Raw genomic sequence first — 16,511 nt, forward strand, 5'->3', positions numbered from 1 at the left:
TGTTCATTCATTCGTTGATTGCTAGACTTTCACCTAGATGCTGGTTAGGTGCATGGCACTGCAGAGTAGCAAAGCAGTGTTTGTGACCTGTTCATTGTTACTGGCTTGCTGCAGGCTTCTTCTCTAGGATGATTAAGTAAGCATCTGAATAGGTGTTTGTGTAGGAATGAAGTGTTTATTTAACAATCCTGAGTTTTGGGGCTGGATAGCCATCCTTTTCAGTTCTCTTGTCCTTCTTCAAATCATTATTAATAAGCAAGAACATGCTTCAAACACAGTCTTCTAAAGTAAATGGCTGTTTCTGTTTTAGTCTTGAGTAAAACTCCTCAAGCTTAGAACAGTTAAACTGATACCAACCACGTAAGGAAGTTGCAGGGTGTTTTTCCAAGCTGGACAGTATTTATTTATTTATTTATTTATTTATTTTGCAGTGATATATTTAGTCTTAGCTTTCTTCTCTAAATATACAAGCTACAGACTTGTAACCACCCTAAATTATCATAGAATCATAGAATGATTTGGGTTGGAAGAATCCTTTAAAACCATCTAGTTCCAGCCCTCCTGCCTCTAGCAGGGACACCTCCCACTGGACCAGGTTGCTCAAAGCCCCATCCAGCCTGGCCTTGAATGCCTCCGGGGTGGGGGCATCCACAGCCTCACTGGCTGTTCCAGTGTCTCACCAGCCTCACCGTAAAGAATTTCTTCCTAATATCTAGTCTAAATCTACTCTTTTCCAGTTTGAAGTCATTTTTCCTCATCCTGTCACTAGGTGCCCTTACAAAAACATACTTAAGTGTTCTTTGAAATGTCTGTCCTATGTCCTGCTGCAGGGCTGACTAGTTTAATGAGGTCCAACATGTGATGAGAGTGGAAAAAGAAATTATGATAGACAGCTCAGTTGGTGGCGCCCACGTTCTGAGGTAGCTGGTGCGTCTTGCGCTGCCATTACTGGGTCTTGTATTTGATCACCTGTGTTAATGTCAAGGAGTAAAGCCTGGGATCATAGAAAGATTTTTCTGTTATGTGATAGAGAAATGTCTGCTGCCTAAATGCTGGTCACTATAAGCAGTAGCAGATCCATGTTTTCTTCATTGGCTTGCAAATATGTAAAGTACAGATTGATCTTGATGTTCAGTGAGGTTCACAGCAGTTCCAGACCTAAATGTCTCTGATTGACAGCTAGGATTGCACCATTGTTACAAGAAATAAGAATTTTTAATGTAAACAAATGAAACTGTAGTTCCCTAAGAAGCTATTTTCTTTCCTTTTCCCAAATTTCCAAAGTGTTGCCCTTACGCTTTTCAAATTAGAAATAATGCTGAAAGTATCTTGTTGCTGCTTCAGAGATTAAATCTCACTTTAATTTTGACGATATCTAGAAGCTGCAGTAAAAGGTGCTGTGGCCTCTGTACAGATCTACAGTGACACATTGTTATAGAAGAATTATGTACTTTGGAGTATTGAGGTGCTTCATTTTTCATTGAACCTCATTTTTTTAACAGTTTTTAATAAATACTTGAAAACTAGACCTGATCTCAAAATCGGTGTTAAATTTCTGTCTTTGCTTAAACTGCAAATCTGATTTTATTTATTTTCTATTGGCTGCCATACTTTTAAATAAAACTGTTGAACAATTGGGGAGGGGGGTGGGGAACGCTTCCGCTCTTTGTTTTGCTCCTGAGGTATTGCCAATGACTGCCTCTAGCACTGCAGTTTTGCTCCCTCTTTGCATTCTGATGAACTGCTTAATGACTTAACTTGCTCTTCAGATGCCTGTGTTCTTCTTGGAGACCACACTGTCACCTTTAGAAAGTTCTCCGTAGGAACTCAAAAGCAAGGATTTCTAGCTGAACTGAAGAGTAGCTTGTTAGAACTGAAGCTATTCTGTACTTACATTTCACATCTCACTGATGAGTGTGTGCAGTGTATGGTTCACCTGATTTCTTTTCTCTGACAGCAGCACTGTCCTCAACTACACTAATTTTTTGAGTCAAGATTTTCACTAGACAAATATCTTTTTAGCTTTGGTTCAGAATTTGTATTGGAGTCTAAATAGAGGATTTCCTCCCTTTCACATTGGAATCTCTGGTATGTTGGTTCCTGTTTGCTCAGGGATCTGAATCCATACAGTAAAGAAAATGAACTTAAATGTTTTAAAACTTTCTATTTTGTAAGCGCTTTTTTTGAGTGCAGTAAGCAAAAACTGGGATTGAGCTGGACACAGTATCGTAAACCCATCCTACTGTGCCCTTGTGAAATCTGTCCTTAATGTCTCCTGAGAATGTTTCCAAAAGGAAACGGAACTGTTTCTCACCTGAGAATGTGGCCAGCATTTTGTCAAATAGTGAGTTTGCTAGATAGACGTTCTGCAGTGACCTTGCAAAGGGTGTGTGGAGGGGTGGAGGAATAACCTCTTTCAATTTTAAAAATCACTCATTTTTGCTTCTGTAGTCATGATCTGGATCTGGGGTATTTTGCCAGCAGCCTAGTTCCATTTTTTTTTCTTCCAATTTGTATAAATAGCAAAAATGGTGGTGTTTTTCCTTTTTTAACTTGAAACCTCAGTGGTTTTATAACCTGGTAGATTCTTTCCAAATTCTTGTTACGGCAGAATTAATCTTTTTTTTTTTTTTTTTTTTTTTTAAAGTAATGTCTATATGTGAAGAGTAAATATATGAACCTATCTGTAGCTTGGGAGGGTGGGAGCAGCTGCTGACCTCTAGAAGAAATTGACAGATGTTAATGTCAAATTTAAGTTACTCCCTTAAATTCCTTGCTTGCTTTTATAAAATATAAAAATAAGTCTGTAGAATACTCTCCTTTATAACAAGTTGTAAGAGAACTGCTGCTGGTATCCTAATGAGGTAAAGATCACTAGGTGTAATAGAGAAAGAGATTAATAACTACTTGATGCTTTTCAAAAACTTAAATTGGTGCTACAAAAAACTCAAAATGCTTTCTGAATCAATCAGATGGTCTGATGTACAAGAGGAACTTGGTGATGGGTGATTAAGGAGCACACATTTTTAAGGGATTTAAGTTTTTCATGCAGTTAGATTATTTTTTTCTGACGTTTAGAAACAGAAGACTCTTCCTTTATTTGGAGACAAGCATACCAACAAAATCCAGACTTAATTAGGTAACCATTTTTCTGAGAAACCAGCACAGTGCATTATCCAGTATGTTGGAACATGAAGTGCAAGCAGCACCTGTAAAATGCAGGCATTTGCTTAGAAAGCTATAAGTTGATACTACTAGAAATAAAAAGATGAGTGAATATGAGCTCTAAGCCCCTTGCTTATCAAAAAGATAACTTGTAAGAAAGGCAGATGACTTCTTTGCCTTTAAGTAAGCCAAAACAGTATGTATTTCTATTCTTGCACCTGTATTTTGAAGTATTGAAGATAGAACTTGTAGAGAACCAGAAACGAGTCATTCAGAGACTGAGGAAGTTGGTGCTCTGTCTGCCTGGAGTACTTTTCAAAAGCAAACAAAAATTCTAATTCCTGACAAGACTAAAGATGCAGATTCTGCCTCTGTTTAAACTTGATTAAATCAATGATACATTATTAATGCAAACCACAACACATCATTCAGATACACCTCTGAATTCTACGCAGTTGTGAAACTGCACAGTGGGGACAAGTACAACTGCAATTTGATGCTGCAGCTAATGTATTAATAACCAGGAGGGATCACTTACAGCTAAGCAAAGAAACAAATTGCAAAGGGAAAAATGTTGGACCTGATAGTAGAAAAACCAAGCTTCACGTTTTCAATTGCAGAAATATTTCCATACAGATTTTGTTTTGTTATTATTGATAGTAACATCAGCATTGACTAGTGAAAGTTTTTGCGTGAACTGTATGGCACGGTACTATACAAACCATAGAGTTACTGCTATTGACGTAAAAGAGTGTGGGAGAAAGGAGGCTAAGCAGTTCAGGAGGTTATTGGGTCACACAGTAGGCTGGAGCACGCAGGGCCTGTCTTTTCATCCTTACATGTCCATAATTTCTTCCCAGTGTGGTTCTGGTTTCTGAGACTCCTCATGCAGTCATCATAGATGAAGAAACACCTTCTCAAAACACGGGATTTGTTGTGCAACTTCCACATGGGAACAGAACTTTCATGAAAGCAATATTCCCAGGCTCAAAGGAAGATAATTCAGAAGCAGGAATCTTATGTTAAACTGGCTTGATTACAACTAGGTGTAATAATACTGCTGTTACATACTAAACAATGAGAAGGAAGTTTCTTTTCAATGCTGTCTGGTGGTATTGTACACTTTGTGCAATCTCATTAAATGTAATCCCATTCTTTGGATTTTCCCAATTACACTTTAAAGATCATTTGTTCATTTTTAGTCCCCTAGCGGTTAAAATCAGTTTTAAATGAATCTTAATGTATTTTTCTTTTAAAAGCAGCATTACTGTATGAAACCCCATGCTGTGTAGAAAGTGCATTTGTTTTTCCTTTACGTTTTCCTTTGATTACCTTAGAATATTAAATAAAAGAGCTCAGTTATCTACAGCAATATTCCTTGTCTGAAACATGTTATTTAACAGCATATTTCTTCTTAAACTGTAAGAGAGGTGAGGTATGATTTATTTATTTATTTTAATTAAGAAGCCAAATAAAGTAGGAATTTGGATTTTAGTAAAACCATACTTCAGTTGTGATTCCTTGTATTGTAAGCCACTAAGTGGAGGAAGGTGGAAGCTGGGTCATAGTTTTTAGATGCATTAAAGTTATGAAGATAACAAAGCAAATAGAATTGTATATTGCAAGGTGGGTTAACAAAAGTGTGTTTTAAAGAAACTTGAGATCCTGTGGTGTCTCCAGAGGCTGTAGTGCTCGAAGCTGAAAGTCTTGTTTCATTGTAGTAAATGAAAACATGCATGAATGCTCCTGTCCTTCAAATCATTGTGCAGCAATCTTGTCCGTTCTGTACCTAAATGAGAATGTGCTGGAGAATAAGGGAATAGGCAGAATTTAAGTGCATCCAGCATTTTCTAAATGCATAGTTAGGAAACAACTAACAACTAAATTGCCTCTTCCAATAAGTAACTCTTCGACATTAAGGTGAAAAATGGAGCAGTACACATGAATCAGATGAGCAAAACTGTTCAATATGTCTCTCTTGAGTTTAATTTTTTTTCTAAGAAATTGATGTTCATCTATGATTACTATTATGTATCCAGAGATAAGAGTTAAATAGCCCTTGGGTGGGAAAGGATATCAAAAGTGAATGTATTTAGAAATATTTTCACTGAAGGCTTATCAGTTCATTTATTTAGATTTTCCTAAACTTGAAAAAGCTGCAGCAGACTGGGGAGGTTGGGGGATAGTAGGGAGGGAAACAAATATCAAGGAAGGGTTTTTCTGATAACTTAATATAAGACAATCTATGTGGGTATAACTTGAATTCTAGGTGTTTCCTTTACTGCTCCCTTTCCTCCTCTATGGCTACAGTGGTGTAGCTAGTTACATGGGTTACTGGTGACTGTTAAAAATGACTGTAGACAAACACTTCAATAAACCTTGCTTGGCCTGTAGTTTGCCTAGGCCTTGTGAGACTCTTTGTTGAGGTTTAGTGTTTACGTCTGCTAGCATGAAGTAGGAGAGCAAGGAAAAAGGCGGAAATTTTTTACTAAAACTTAATCTGTTGTTGTTATTCAAATGTCTCAAAGTTATCTTCATCACTATCACCACCCAAAAAGCCACCCTTGCAGCTGAAGACATAGATTTGAATTACTGCCAAAGCAGAAACATACAAATGGAAAGAAAAAGGAAAAAAAAAGACTTGTGAGGAAATGAGTGTCAAGGATGAAAAGGATGAATGGAAATATCTGCTGTTATAAAATGGAATCTGTCTTGAAAAGAACAGATCAAAATACTGGAGTTAATATGATAATAAGCAAGACTAGGGCAATCCAGAAATGAGTTTGATGTGGAAAATACCAAATCTATCAGAAACATTTTAATATAGTAAAGTATCCTGTGCACATACTGCTGTTCTTTCGCAGCTGTATAGTAATTGTCTTTCTAACTTCAGACCTGCCAAGTGGTGTGTTTGAAAATGGTACTCAAATGTCAGCTTCATTTTATCACATGTAATCTTCTTGGATGTTCTCCTGATGCTTAGACTGAGTCATTCAAATACATTTGTTGAAAATGTGCTTCCAGTCTCAGTTGTGAGATGCTACTTATGGTGTCCTTGCTTCTGGCACTTCATGCTGTTTGGTGCTTTTACCCTCTCTGCCATTCTTCTGCTTCCTGGAAGCCCTCTTTATCAGGCAAGCCTGTTGGCAGTGATGATTTCATTTACCAAATGAATTCTTTCTTTCTCAGAGACAATCTTACTGCCGTGAAAGCTGAAGTCCTGCCTGCAGCGAGATGGTTGTGTGCTTATTTGCTGGAAGTTTCTCCTGTCAAAGCCTTTAGTCTTGGTCAACACCAGGGCTCCAGTGTACTTCACTATTGTACCAGGACCCCTGCAGTTAACTATGATCTGAAGATCTCCCTTGACGCCACCGTGGGTGGTTGTGTAGATGAGCAGTAGGTAATATTGCAGTAGTCAAGTGAACTGGAAAATCTTCCAGCAACATCGTTAGGTCTTGTCTCTGGGCAAGCAGCACGCCTTCAGAGATGGCACGTCTGTATGCATGTGGAAGTCTTCATCCCACTTACAAAGAGGTCTGCAACCACAACCAGCCACTGCTTCCTTTTAGTGGCATTGGTAGTGGACGTGTGGACTGGGCTTAGATGCCAAACCTAGCAGCACTTGTTCCTCCTCCCCTGTTCCTCATCTCTGGGCCTTTTCAGCACCTCTTTCTGTTGCTTCAACTCACAGTTTAAGCCTGCTTTGTCTTGGAAGACCTTATCCTAGCAGGAATACAGCAGATTTGGTAGAAGGTGATCATAAGCAGAGTGGGGGGAAACTGCTTGAAAAGGAAGTTGGCAACTTTGTTTAGGAAAGTAAACTAAGAAAATGTTCTTCCATGAAAAGACCAGCAGTATCATAAACTTCTGCTTATGAAAACTGTTGAGGTGACCTGACTTGAATCATAAAAGTTGTCAAATAGTGAATAGAACTGATACTCTTTTTAGATGAAGATACAAGATGCCAAGTAACAAATTGGTTAAGAGGTAGATGGAATTAAATTGACATAATCAAGCATTGCAAAATAATAAAGATCTGTGCTTCTCTTCAATTTGGAGTCGAATAGTGTCTGTGATAAATTAGCACTACGTGCATAAGGCAGTTTGAAGTTAGGAAAGCAACCAGCCACCAAGAGATGCTTGTGAAAACACCTGTAAAATGAACATGGAACAGCTTTTTTATTTTTGAGTATTTGGTGAGATGCAGGTGTGTGAGCAAAGTGTATCTCTGACTACTGTCTGCAGGCCCTTCAGGCTTTTGAAGACTGCTAAAGCAGCTGCTTTCACTTCCAATGAAAGTTTTATTGAAAATCGTGATGTCAAATGATTGCACTTTATAAAATGGTCCTGGCAGATATTCAGCAGCAGCTGTATGAGAAGCCAAAATGTTTTGGTTTTTTTCTGTTTAGGCTAAATTGAAATTTTGATAAATAGGAACCTGAACAAGCTCAAGAAGTGAGCCTATGTCAACCTAATGAGTCCAACAAGGCCAAGTGCATGTGTTGAGTTTTAGTAAAGACAGTCCCAGATATGTAAACAGACTGGGAAAGGAACTCCCTTAAATCCTCCTGAATCCTTCAGGCAGCTGAGAACTGCCTGAAGTAGGAGTGGAATATATCTTTTCTGGGAGAATTTGGGAATAAGGCCAGGAAAAGACTATGTTGTGAGGTTTGTGGATGATATCTGTGTGGTTTGGTTACACAGCTGAGAGATGGGATGCCATCTTGGGAGAACCTGGTGAGATTCAGCAAAGCCACAAACAAGGTCTTGCATCTGGGTTGTGGCAACCCCCACTGTCAGTACAAGATGGGAGATGAAGTGGTAGAGCACAGCCTTGCAAAAAGGACCTGGAGTACTGGTGGATGGCAAGCTGGACATGTGTCAGCAATGTGCCCTTGCAGCCGAGAAAGCCAACCGTATCCTGGGCTGCATTGAAAGAAATGTGGCCAGCAGGGCAAGGGAGGTGATCCTGCCCGTCTGCTCTGTGCTGGTGAGGACTCACCTGGAGTACTGCATCCAGATGTGGAGTCCTCTGTACAGGAGACTATAAACAGCCCCAGTTCCTTCAGTTGCTCCTTGTAAGGCATGTTCTCCAAGCTCTAGAATGATTTGAATTTATATGGCACTGAATCACTGATTCAGTGGACGATATTTCAGTAAAATTTCAGCGTTCATTTGGGCCTTGGAATTTTGCTTTCTAATTCTTGGGGACTATATTAATAAAAAAAAAAATCGAGAAATTGCAAAAAAAAAAAAAAAAAAGACATCTAAGATAGAAATAAACACTTGTATCTCAAATCATGGAATTATTGAAAGTATAATTGCATTCAGTTGAATTTAATAATATATAATTCATGTATGAAAACATGGAGTTATGCAAAATCTGAAAGGTACCCTTTAATGCAAGTGTGACCTTTCTGATTGAGCAGCTCCTGTGTGTTAAGCAAAATTTTCTCATTTATGTTAGAATTTTAATCTATTATTTAAGACTACTAAAGGTACAGTGGATATTTATTCCTCCTCTGTCACCAAATACAACACTCCTCACACCAACACGCATACAGTCTAAAGCAGTGTAAATATTGCTGGTGATAGAGGGCATCACAAATGTTGAGCAGGCATAATAAAGTCTGTCAGTTCTCTGCTGACAGGCAGTTTTTTCTCAAGGATATCTTTTTTTGTAGTAGGGTGATAAAATACTCTTGTAAAGTGCTAGAATGTAGCTCCATCTTTGATATGGGCAGCCGCCAAGTCCCAAGTATGGAGAACATGAACCTTCAAATGCTGCTTTGAATTATCCTCTTAGCTGAAAATAGGCTTACTATATAGAAGTCTATAGAAGAGGAGGCACTTGAAAACTGTTTACGTTTTGAATTATACTTATGTTGATAATGAGATACAATTTTTCACCGTATTTCATCAGTTGTCCTGTTTTGTTGTGTGTGGGATGGCTTTTTTGTTTGTTAGTTGATTTGCTCCTCTCCACTGCTGCAGGATGTGATTTTACAAAGTACCTAGAACAGAATAGCTGGTCAATCTGGAAAATAATTGGATTTATCTAATCCTCAATTTTAAAAGGTTTTTGTACAGATACTTAGAACTGCAGAGAACTTCTGTAACATCAGAAGCAGAAGTTTTTAAATACATTTTTAGGAATACTGGCCTTCTGAGATAGTGTGATGTTAGTGAGTCTAAGCAAGATGTTTCTAATTTTTGCAGTCCTATCCCTTCCCGCTCTCTTCTTCCAATTTCTAATTCACAGTGTAAGAAAGGCTTCACTTGTGTAGAGCTATGAGGTTAATCTTCCCACCTTTAAGATTCTGTGGCAGTTATTTTAAGTCTAATGAGGTTGTTGGGGCATGGCTTAATAGGCTGACTGTGTGCAGATGGCAGCTGCCTTGTCTTGTGTTTATCTTCTAATCCTGTTGAACGGTCCTTTAGCTGCAGGAATATTTATATGATAAATGCAACAATTTTTGAAATTGCTCGTGGGATTTGAGAGTATTTGATGTTAGTTTTCTCAAATTTGCTTTCCTTTTAAAATAAACATTTAATTCACTGTTCTAAATGTTTGTTTCCAGGTTTTGAAAGTATTTTAGAAGGGCTTTATGGACCAAGGCTACGAAGAGACCTCAGTTTATTTGAAGGTAAATGGGCCAACTTTTAGTTCAATGATCTTTATTTGCAAGTTTTTCTTTTAGCTAGAAGTACTCTAAAATATGTATTTCTTTAACAAAAAAAAAAAAAAAAAAAAAAAAAGCAGGAAATCTCCAGTTGTTTTTCTTTCTAATGTATTTTTCTTCACATTCATGTCAGTACTGTGCAGAGGCAAAACCCAATTTGAAAGTACTTGGGTTGTATATGCAGTGAAATTTTGGATTAGTAAAGCTTTCCTGAGTAGCTCTCATGAGCATTTTACTTTTCTGGAATATTTCATCTCTGGTTTCGTTCTCTGGACATCTTTTAGACCAGCTTGACTTCTCTACTAGCATTAATTGGAAAAGGGAAGATTATGAATGCTAATTGGCTTTTTCTATTACTCAAATTTTAATATTTATGTAAAATATATATATATATATTTTTTTTTCCACTCTTGTGCAATATCTGTCCTTATTTCATGTGAGTTTGGTGTTGGAGTGTTAATAACATCTAGGTGTTTAGCTAAGTATTTATCAGTTTTTAACAAAAGCCAAGGATGAGAATCTAGCACTAAATAGCCTTGAAATTTTGAAATAAATGTTTTGTTGAAATAATTTCCATAGTTTTAAAAAAAGCTTCTTTGTTATAAGCTTTCAAAACGTTCAATTTAATTTCTGATAGTTTTATTGTTTGGTAATGTAATTTATGAAGTTTATACTTTATATGCTGGTAGCACATGAGGTGGAGAGTTACATACTGTGTATGTTTGCTTAGAGCAGGTTTGGAACAATTGCTTTAACATGGCTCTGGTTTTGTTGTCTCTGTATTGCATAAGTTCCTTGGCCTGTATCATATGCACAAGGAAGGGGAAGAACTTCAAAACATTATTTCACTGCTATTTTAAGATTAATTTTCTGTCATTTATAAAGTTAGGCATGCCTCTAGTCAGACTCTGAAAAACACATGTGTAGAATTGGGCTAAAGCTTATTTTCTGGATTAGTATTTCCATCTAGTGTGTTTAAAAACAAGCATGTTACTCTGGAAGGTGAAGAGGGCAGTGTTAATCTTAGTGTACACTATTTTTGGTTTGGTTCTAATTCTAATGTGTTGTTATGTGGTAGGCTTCATATTGATCAGTTATTAAAGTTTTATTTTCTTGCGTTAAAACGTTTACAGTTTGAAAGAAAATTCAGGGTATTCTTGGGGTTTTGCATAAGAAGACAAAGCACTGACCAGGACAGAAGTGTTACAGCTAGAAGAGCCCAATAGTCAACTGTAAAGTGTTAAGTTACTGCTTTAGAGTTGCTTCATGTCCGTTGCTTCACTTCTAATGGGAAATACTTATTAACCTCGTGTTGTTGAAGATTTCTTGTGACCTTCCATTTAAGGTGATCTGTGGTGTCCATTGTTTACAGAGGATCTTTGGCTTACTAGGTTTTTTTCGTCCTGCAGATAAAGTTCATGTTAATCTAAAATGTAATCTGTTGATTACATTTTATCCCACTGCATTTGCCAGTAATATTTCCGTTTGTCTTGTTGAGTTCTTCTTTTTTTTTTTTTTTTTTTTTTTTTTTTTGACTGTTAAAGCTTTTTCCTATATGTCTGACACACCTGTAAAGCTGTTTTCAGTTCTGAAGCAACTGCAGAAGACATAGATGATGATAGGGTGCCCTCCTTACCTTATTCCTTTTTATTCATTTTTTTTTTATACATATAGGTACTATAACAGTCTGAAAGAGATTGCTGTGCTCCTTAAATGTGGTAGACATTGACCTTATAGGATGCAGGTCTGTTTCTAAATTGTCATCAGAATTGTGTTGTAAAGTCTAATGCAGCAGTTTTGTGTAAGATTGACAATAGATCTTCCCTTTCAGTATAAAAGTACAGTTTTTCCGTTTTAAAGATAAAGAAACTGAGACAAACTGGATTTGCCTTATTTTAAAAATGTGGCTGGTATGAAGAACAAAATGCACATTTTTAGGCTCAGCAACATTCCAAAGTCACTATGTCCTATAAGTTGTCTATTTTGTTTGTCATGAGCGCTGTACTACTACTATGTATATGCAGCATTATGCCTCTCTACCAGGAATGTATGTTTCTTTGAGTGGAGATCAAGAAATCAGATATCTTACTAACCTGAAAATATGCGAGGATCTGCTGAAATAAAATAAATAAATTACAGTGACAACTTTCAGATGTAGATTTTAGTTTTACTGGTTTATTTTTCTTACTTTTCAAGGAAAATACCTTGTAAACCTTAGAAATTATTTTACTAAATATCCAGGTTGATTAAGTAGCCATTCATGATAACAGATAGCTACCTGGAGAGGGAAGGATTTTCATCATTATCCTAAAATTCTTTCGCATTATATGTGTAGGACTTGTATTTGCATGAATAATTATCATCACCTTCATTATTCATCATCTTTTTCTTTTTTTTCTCCTTGTCTGCTTTAATAGCTTGTCTTCTAGGTGCAAAACTGTCCAGTGCGTATCTTGGTATTAGGTCTTCCTAATTGTTTGCTTACACCCATGTTCTGCTAAATAGATTCACATGTAATTTGTTACTCTTTACATTCTATATATGGATATTGAGCTGAAATGTTGGCTTTTCTTCTGTTATGTGTGTGTTTCTTATTTTGGGTTTGTGTTCTGAGATTTTGGATGAGATTTGAAAGGAGAGGATTCTGTTATAGACAGAGAGAATGCATTATTGTGCAGTGTGAAAAAGCAGCTCTCAAAAAAAAAGACCAATAATTTTGAGGGTGTACTGTATTATTTTTTTTTCCCTTGAATTCCTGAATATTTATTCATAGTGGAAGTAAAGCACTGAAAACTTATGTTAGAAGCATGAATCTTTAGTTGTAGTCAGGGCTTCATGATAAAAAGTAGTAACACAATCAGCACCTCGGTTATTTAATGTTCTTACTAAGGAAAATAGCTTTTTTTTTTAAAAAAAAAAAAAGGATTTGTTTGCAATTGTGACAGCTGTAATAATTGTGACACTGTAATGCAAAAAACATGGAAAATGCAAAGTTGTTTTTATATACTCTTTCCAGACTTAGTAGACAATTTAATATTTAAGAGGTAAATATGAAAGCTGTTTTAGTACTGCACGTCTGTTAATTTGCTTAATTCAATGTGGCAGGAAAAAAATTTGAGGGAAACAAAGATTTAAATGACTTAATTGAAAATAGGTGATAGTTTTGTCAAAGATCAATATTTTATTTAAGAAAGGAAATAGATTTAGCGGCTTTGAACTAAATGGCATTGGTTTGAAGTAGTAATCTGAACCATGCTTAGCATTAAAATGCTCTTTGCAGCTTTTGCTCAAGGGCTGGCTAGTTTTCTAGGTTGTTGCCAAGTCTTTATTGGCTGACACCAAGCAGCATAAAGAAAGATCAACCTTATTCTCTCCCCCAAAGTTGTATGTAGCCAAGAGGCTATCTGTGCCTCTGGTCTTTCTAAGAGTATGATTGTCTATCTGTAGTTAAAAACTAGTACTGAAATCAGTATGTTTTCTCCCGTGACCTAAGACAGTCATATGCCTGGCATTTGATGTATCGACAAACACCGCAGCAGTTGCCTATGTTTGCCTTTTTTTCTCTCAGAAAAGCGCTGGTCTGAGGTGAGGAATAAGACATTTCTGAAGGTATCTTTCAAAAGCCACTTGTGAGATGTGAAATCAAGTTGCCCTGAGCCTACATCTGTTACTGATGTATCATTAACAACAGCCTATGTGTAAAGAAAAACATTAGTTGGTTCTTTTTTTTAATTTCCTGCGCCAGAAGAGAAGTATGAATGCACGCATTGCTGTGCAACTGCTGAAAAACTCTGCAGTAAGATGAAGCTCTGAAGGAAGATGTCTAGGAGGACAGTTTGAAATAATTTTGTTACTGCAAAGAGCCTCTTTCTTCCCTTTATTTCTCATGTTATTTTTTTCTAAAATATGAGTTGAGTGTTTGAGACAATCTCTGGCAGATCCTTTAGCCTTTGTCTTTTCATCAGTACTGTGGTTTTTAACCATTCTTTTAAAAAGTTATAACAATTGTTCTTATCTTTTTACTCAATTTCAAAGTACTTGTATTACAGAAGTTCAGAATTGATCCATTACCTATATATTTTTGAGTTCTTATTCTCTTGGCATTTTTCTTTAGCTCACTGGATTCCTGATACATTACATTAACATGAGATAGTCTTTTTTTGCATAAATTTAGTGTCATGCAGAGCTGATGCTTCTCAGGTCTTGCCTGTTTGCTGACGCACAGGGATTGCTCTCCAATTGGACTTTTAATAGTGGAACTTGAAAATTTCTAGTCCAAAGAATTTCTCTGATAACTATAAAATTTGTCCTGGAGTTACACTCACAATCTCAACGTTCACAAGTAGTCCTATTGTGGTTTCAGGGAGAACTATGAAAACATGTATTTGTTAATGAAAGTGTAGCGTGCATCAGTTTTTTATAAGCAGACATGCTGAATGAATAGCTCTACCAGTCAGGAGTGTTGAGATTAACATTGTTCTTACTGTACAGTCAGGAAAATCCTGTCTTTTTTTTTTTTTTATGATCAATTCTTTCTCCAACATATCAAAATCGCTCTGTATTTCCAGGAATGCAAACCAGCAGATTTTTAATGCAGAATTCTGCTTTACGTTCATATTTGAGAATGAAGCTTACACTATTACCTCAGAATTTTTATTTTTAAACTAATTATGTTCAAATTCAACATAGGACCCTCATTTTCTTTTGGGTTAATTTTATTTCTGGTGGTTCCTCTGTGATAAGATATTTGGGAGAGTTAACAGAAGAAAACAAAAATAAAACCACTGCCAACAAAACTGTACAGCATTCATGAGAGAGGAATGTGGGCAGGGGGAAGGAACATGAGAAACGTTTTTGAGACACCAGTGTCAGAGAAGGAGAGAGAGAAGGTACTCCAGGTATTGGGGCAGAGATTCCCTTGCAGTAGCCTGGGGAGGGTACCACCTGGGGAAATAACCTGGAGCACTTGGACAACCACACCAGAGATGATACCAGTGCTCCAGTCCAAGGAAGGCCTTACGCCACAGCAGATGGATGTGCCCTGAAAGAAACTACAGCCCTTGGAGAGCTCACCCAGGAGCAGTTTTTCTGGAAGAAAATGTGGCCTGTGGGGAACCCATGCTGGAGCAGTCTTATTTTGAAGGACTGTGCCCTGTGCTAAGGCCCCACACTAGAGCACTTCTTGAACTGCAGCCATTAAGAACAATCCACACTGGAAGAGTTGATGAAGGCCTGTAGCCTGTGGAAGGGATTGCGTGCTGAAAATGAGGAAAATGGGAGGGGGAAGAAGGAGCAGAGAATTCTTATGAACTGATGGGGACTTCAAGATCCGTATGTTCCTTCCACTTTTGGAGCTGGGGAGGAGATAAGAGTCAGGAACGAAGGACTGACTGTAAAGATGGTGGGGAAGGGTGTTTAGTTTTGCCTTTTTTTTTCATTATGGAAATCTGTTTTGAATGGCCATAAATTAAATTTACTTTCTCCAAGTTGAGTCTTGTGCCTGTGACAGTACTTGGTAAGTGATCTTCCTGCATTAGTCTTGACCTGTGAGTTTTTTAATCTTGATCCAGGAATTTTTCCATCTTGTTTTTCCCCTCTAACCTGCTGAGGAGGGAAAATGAGAGTGATGAGTTTGGAGTTCTGGCAACCAGCCTGGGTCAATCTACCACAGCATAAAGAAAGTAGTTGTACTATGAAAGTGGAAAACAAGTATATTTTTGAGCTATAAGCACATAAAGCGGAAATGACTGGCATGGTGGAAGACCTTGTTCTTCTAGTTAAATTAATATTCACCTTTCAAAGTGATGTAACTATGATCAAGATTTATGCACAACCAGGATGCTGTAGGAAAGACTGTTGTAAATGTAAAGGTAAAGCATTATCTTGAAAACATGGCCACCTGTGTTCAGAAAACAGGAGACCAAGTAGCAACAATGCAGAGAAAATAGGGCTGAGTACCATGAGAGAAGACCGAGTGGACTAAATTAGCCTAGCAAAATGAAGTGTAAGGGGGGGGATGATGCTATTACCTGTAAGTATGTCAAGATACCAGATACCCACAAGTGATAATTGTTTGGATGTAAGAACTGTGCTGCCACAAATGCAGTCTGGAATTGCTATGAGTGAATTTAAACAAGAAACTGGAAGATTTTCAGAGCAGTCAATTTTGGAAAATCGTCAGTGATTGGTGATTTGTGAAGAAAAGAGTATGTGATAGAAAGCTAACTTGAAATGGAGCTTAGTAACACGATTAAGGAAAGTAGATGATGCATTTCCATTCTGATCTGTTTAAGTCCTGTATTTGCTCAATAGTAATGTAGGCCTTCTGATAACTTAAGATATGTTATTTATGTTTGAGTCAGAATAAACAAATAACTTCAAATGAGTGTAGGGTTTTGATTTATTTGTAGGGGTGACACAGGATAAAATATATTTCAATACAATACATGTTTCTCAAATGGTGAGGGATCTATCCTAGTTTCTAGCTTAGTTTGATAAAGGTTTGCAGTCTTTCATTAAAAATAATAAGACTGAGATTCAGAGCTTAATTTACTGTACTCAGATACCTAGGATAACTGTAGTACAACTGAAACGTATGAATTTATGAAGGGTGCTGTGGAAGTAATGCCTCCTGTTTCACTATGTTGGCTCACCAGGTCAGAG

General features: G+C 37.1%; 1 protein-coding gene across 1 annotated transcript in view; it reads left to right on the plus strand.

Moving 5' to 3' along the window:
* The window catches only part of LCORL (ligand dependent nuclear receptor corepressor like), a 72,075-nt gene that overhangs the window by 14,365 nt on the left and 41,199 nt on the right, over positions 1-16,511 (plus strand). The window contains exon 2 of the mRNA XM_042871114.1: positions 9,747-9,812. Within this exon, the coding sequence (XP_042727048.1) occupies positions 9,747-9,812 (66 nt within the window). The remainder of the gene's footprint in view (positions 1-9,746; positions 9,813-16,511) is intronic.

The sequence above is a fragment of the Lagopus leucura genome, unplaced genomic scaffold (assembly GCF_019238085.1).
Source record: "Lagopus leucura isolate 7727_CA_CO unplaced genomic scaffold, USGS_WTPT01 Super-Scaffold_100004, whole genome shotgun sequence".
NCBI classification, from domain to species: Eukaryota; Metazoa; Chordata; class Aves; order Galliformes; family Phasianidae; genus Lagopus; species Lagopus leucura.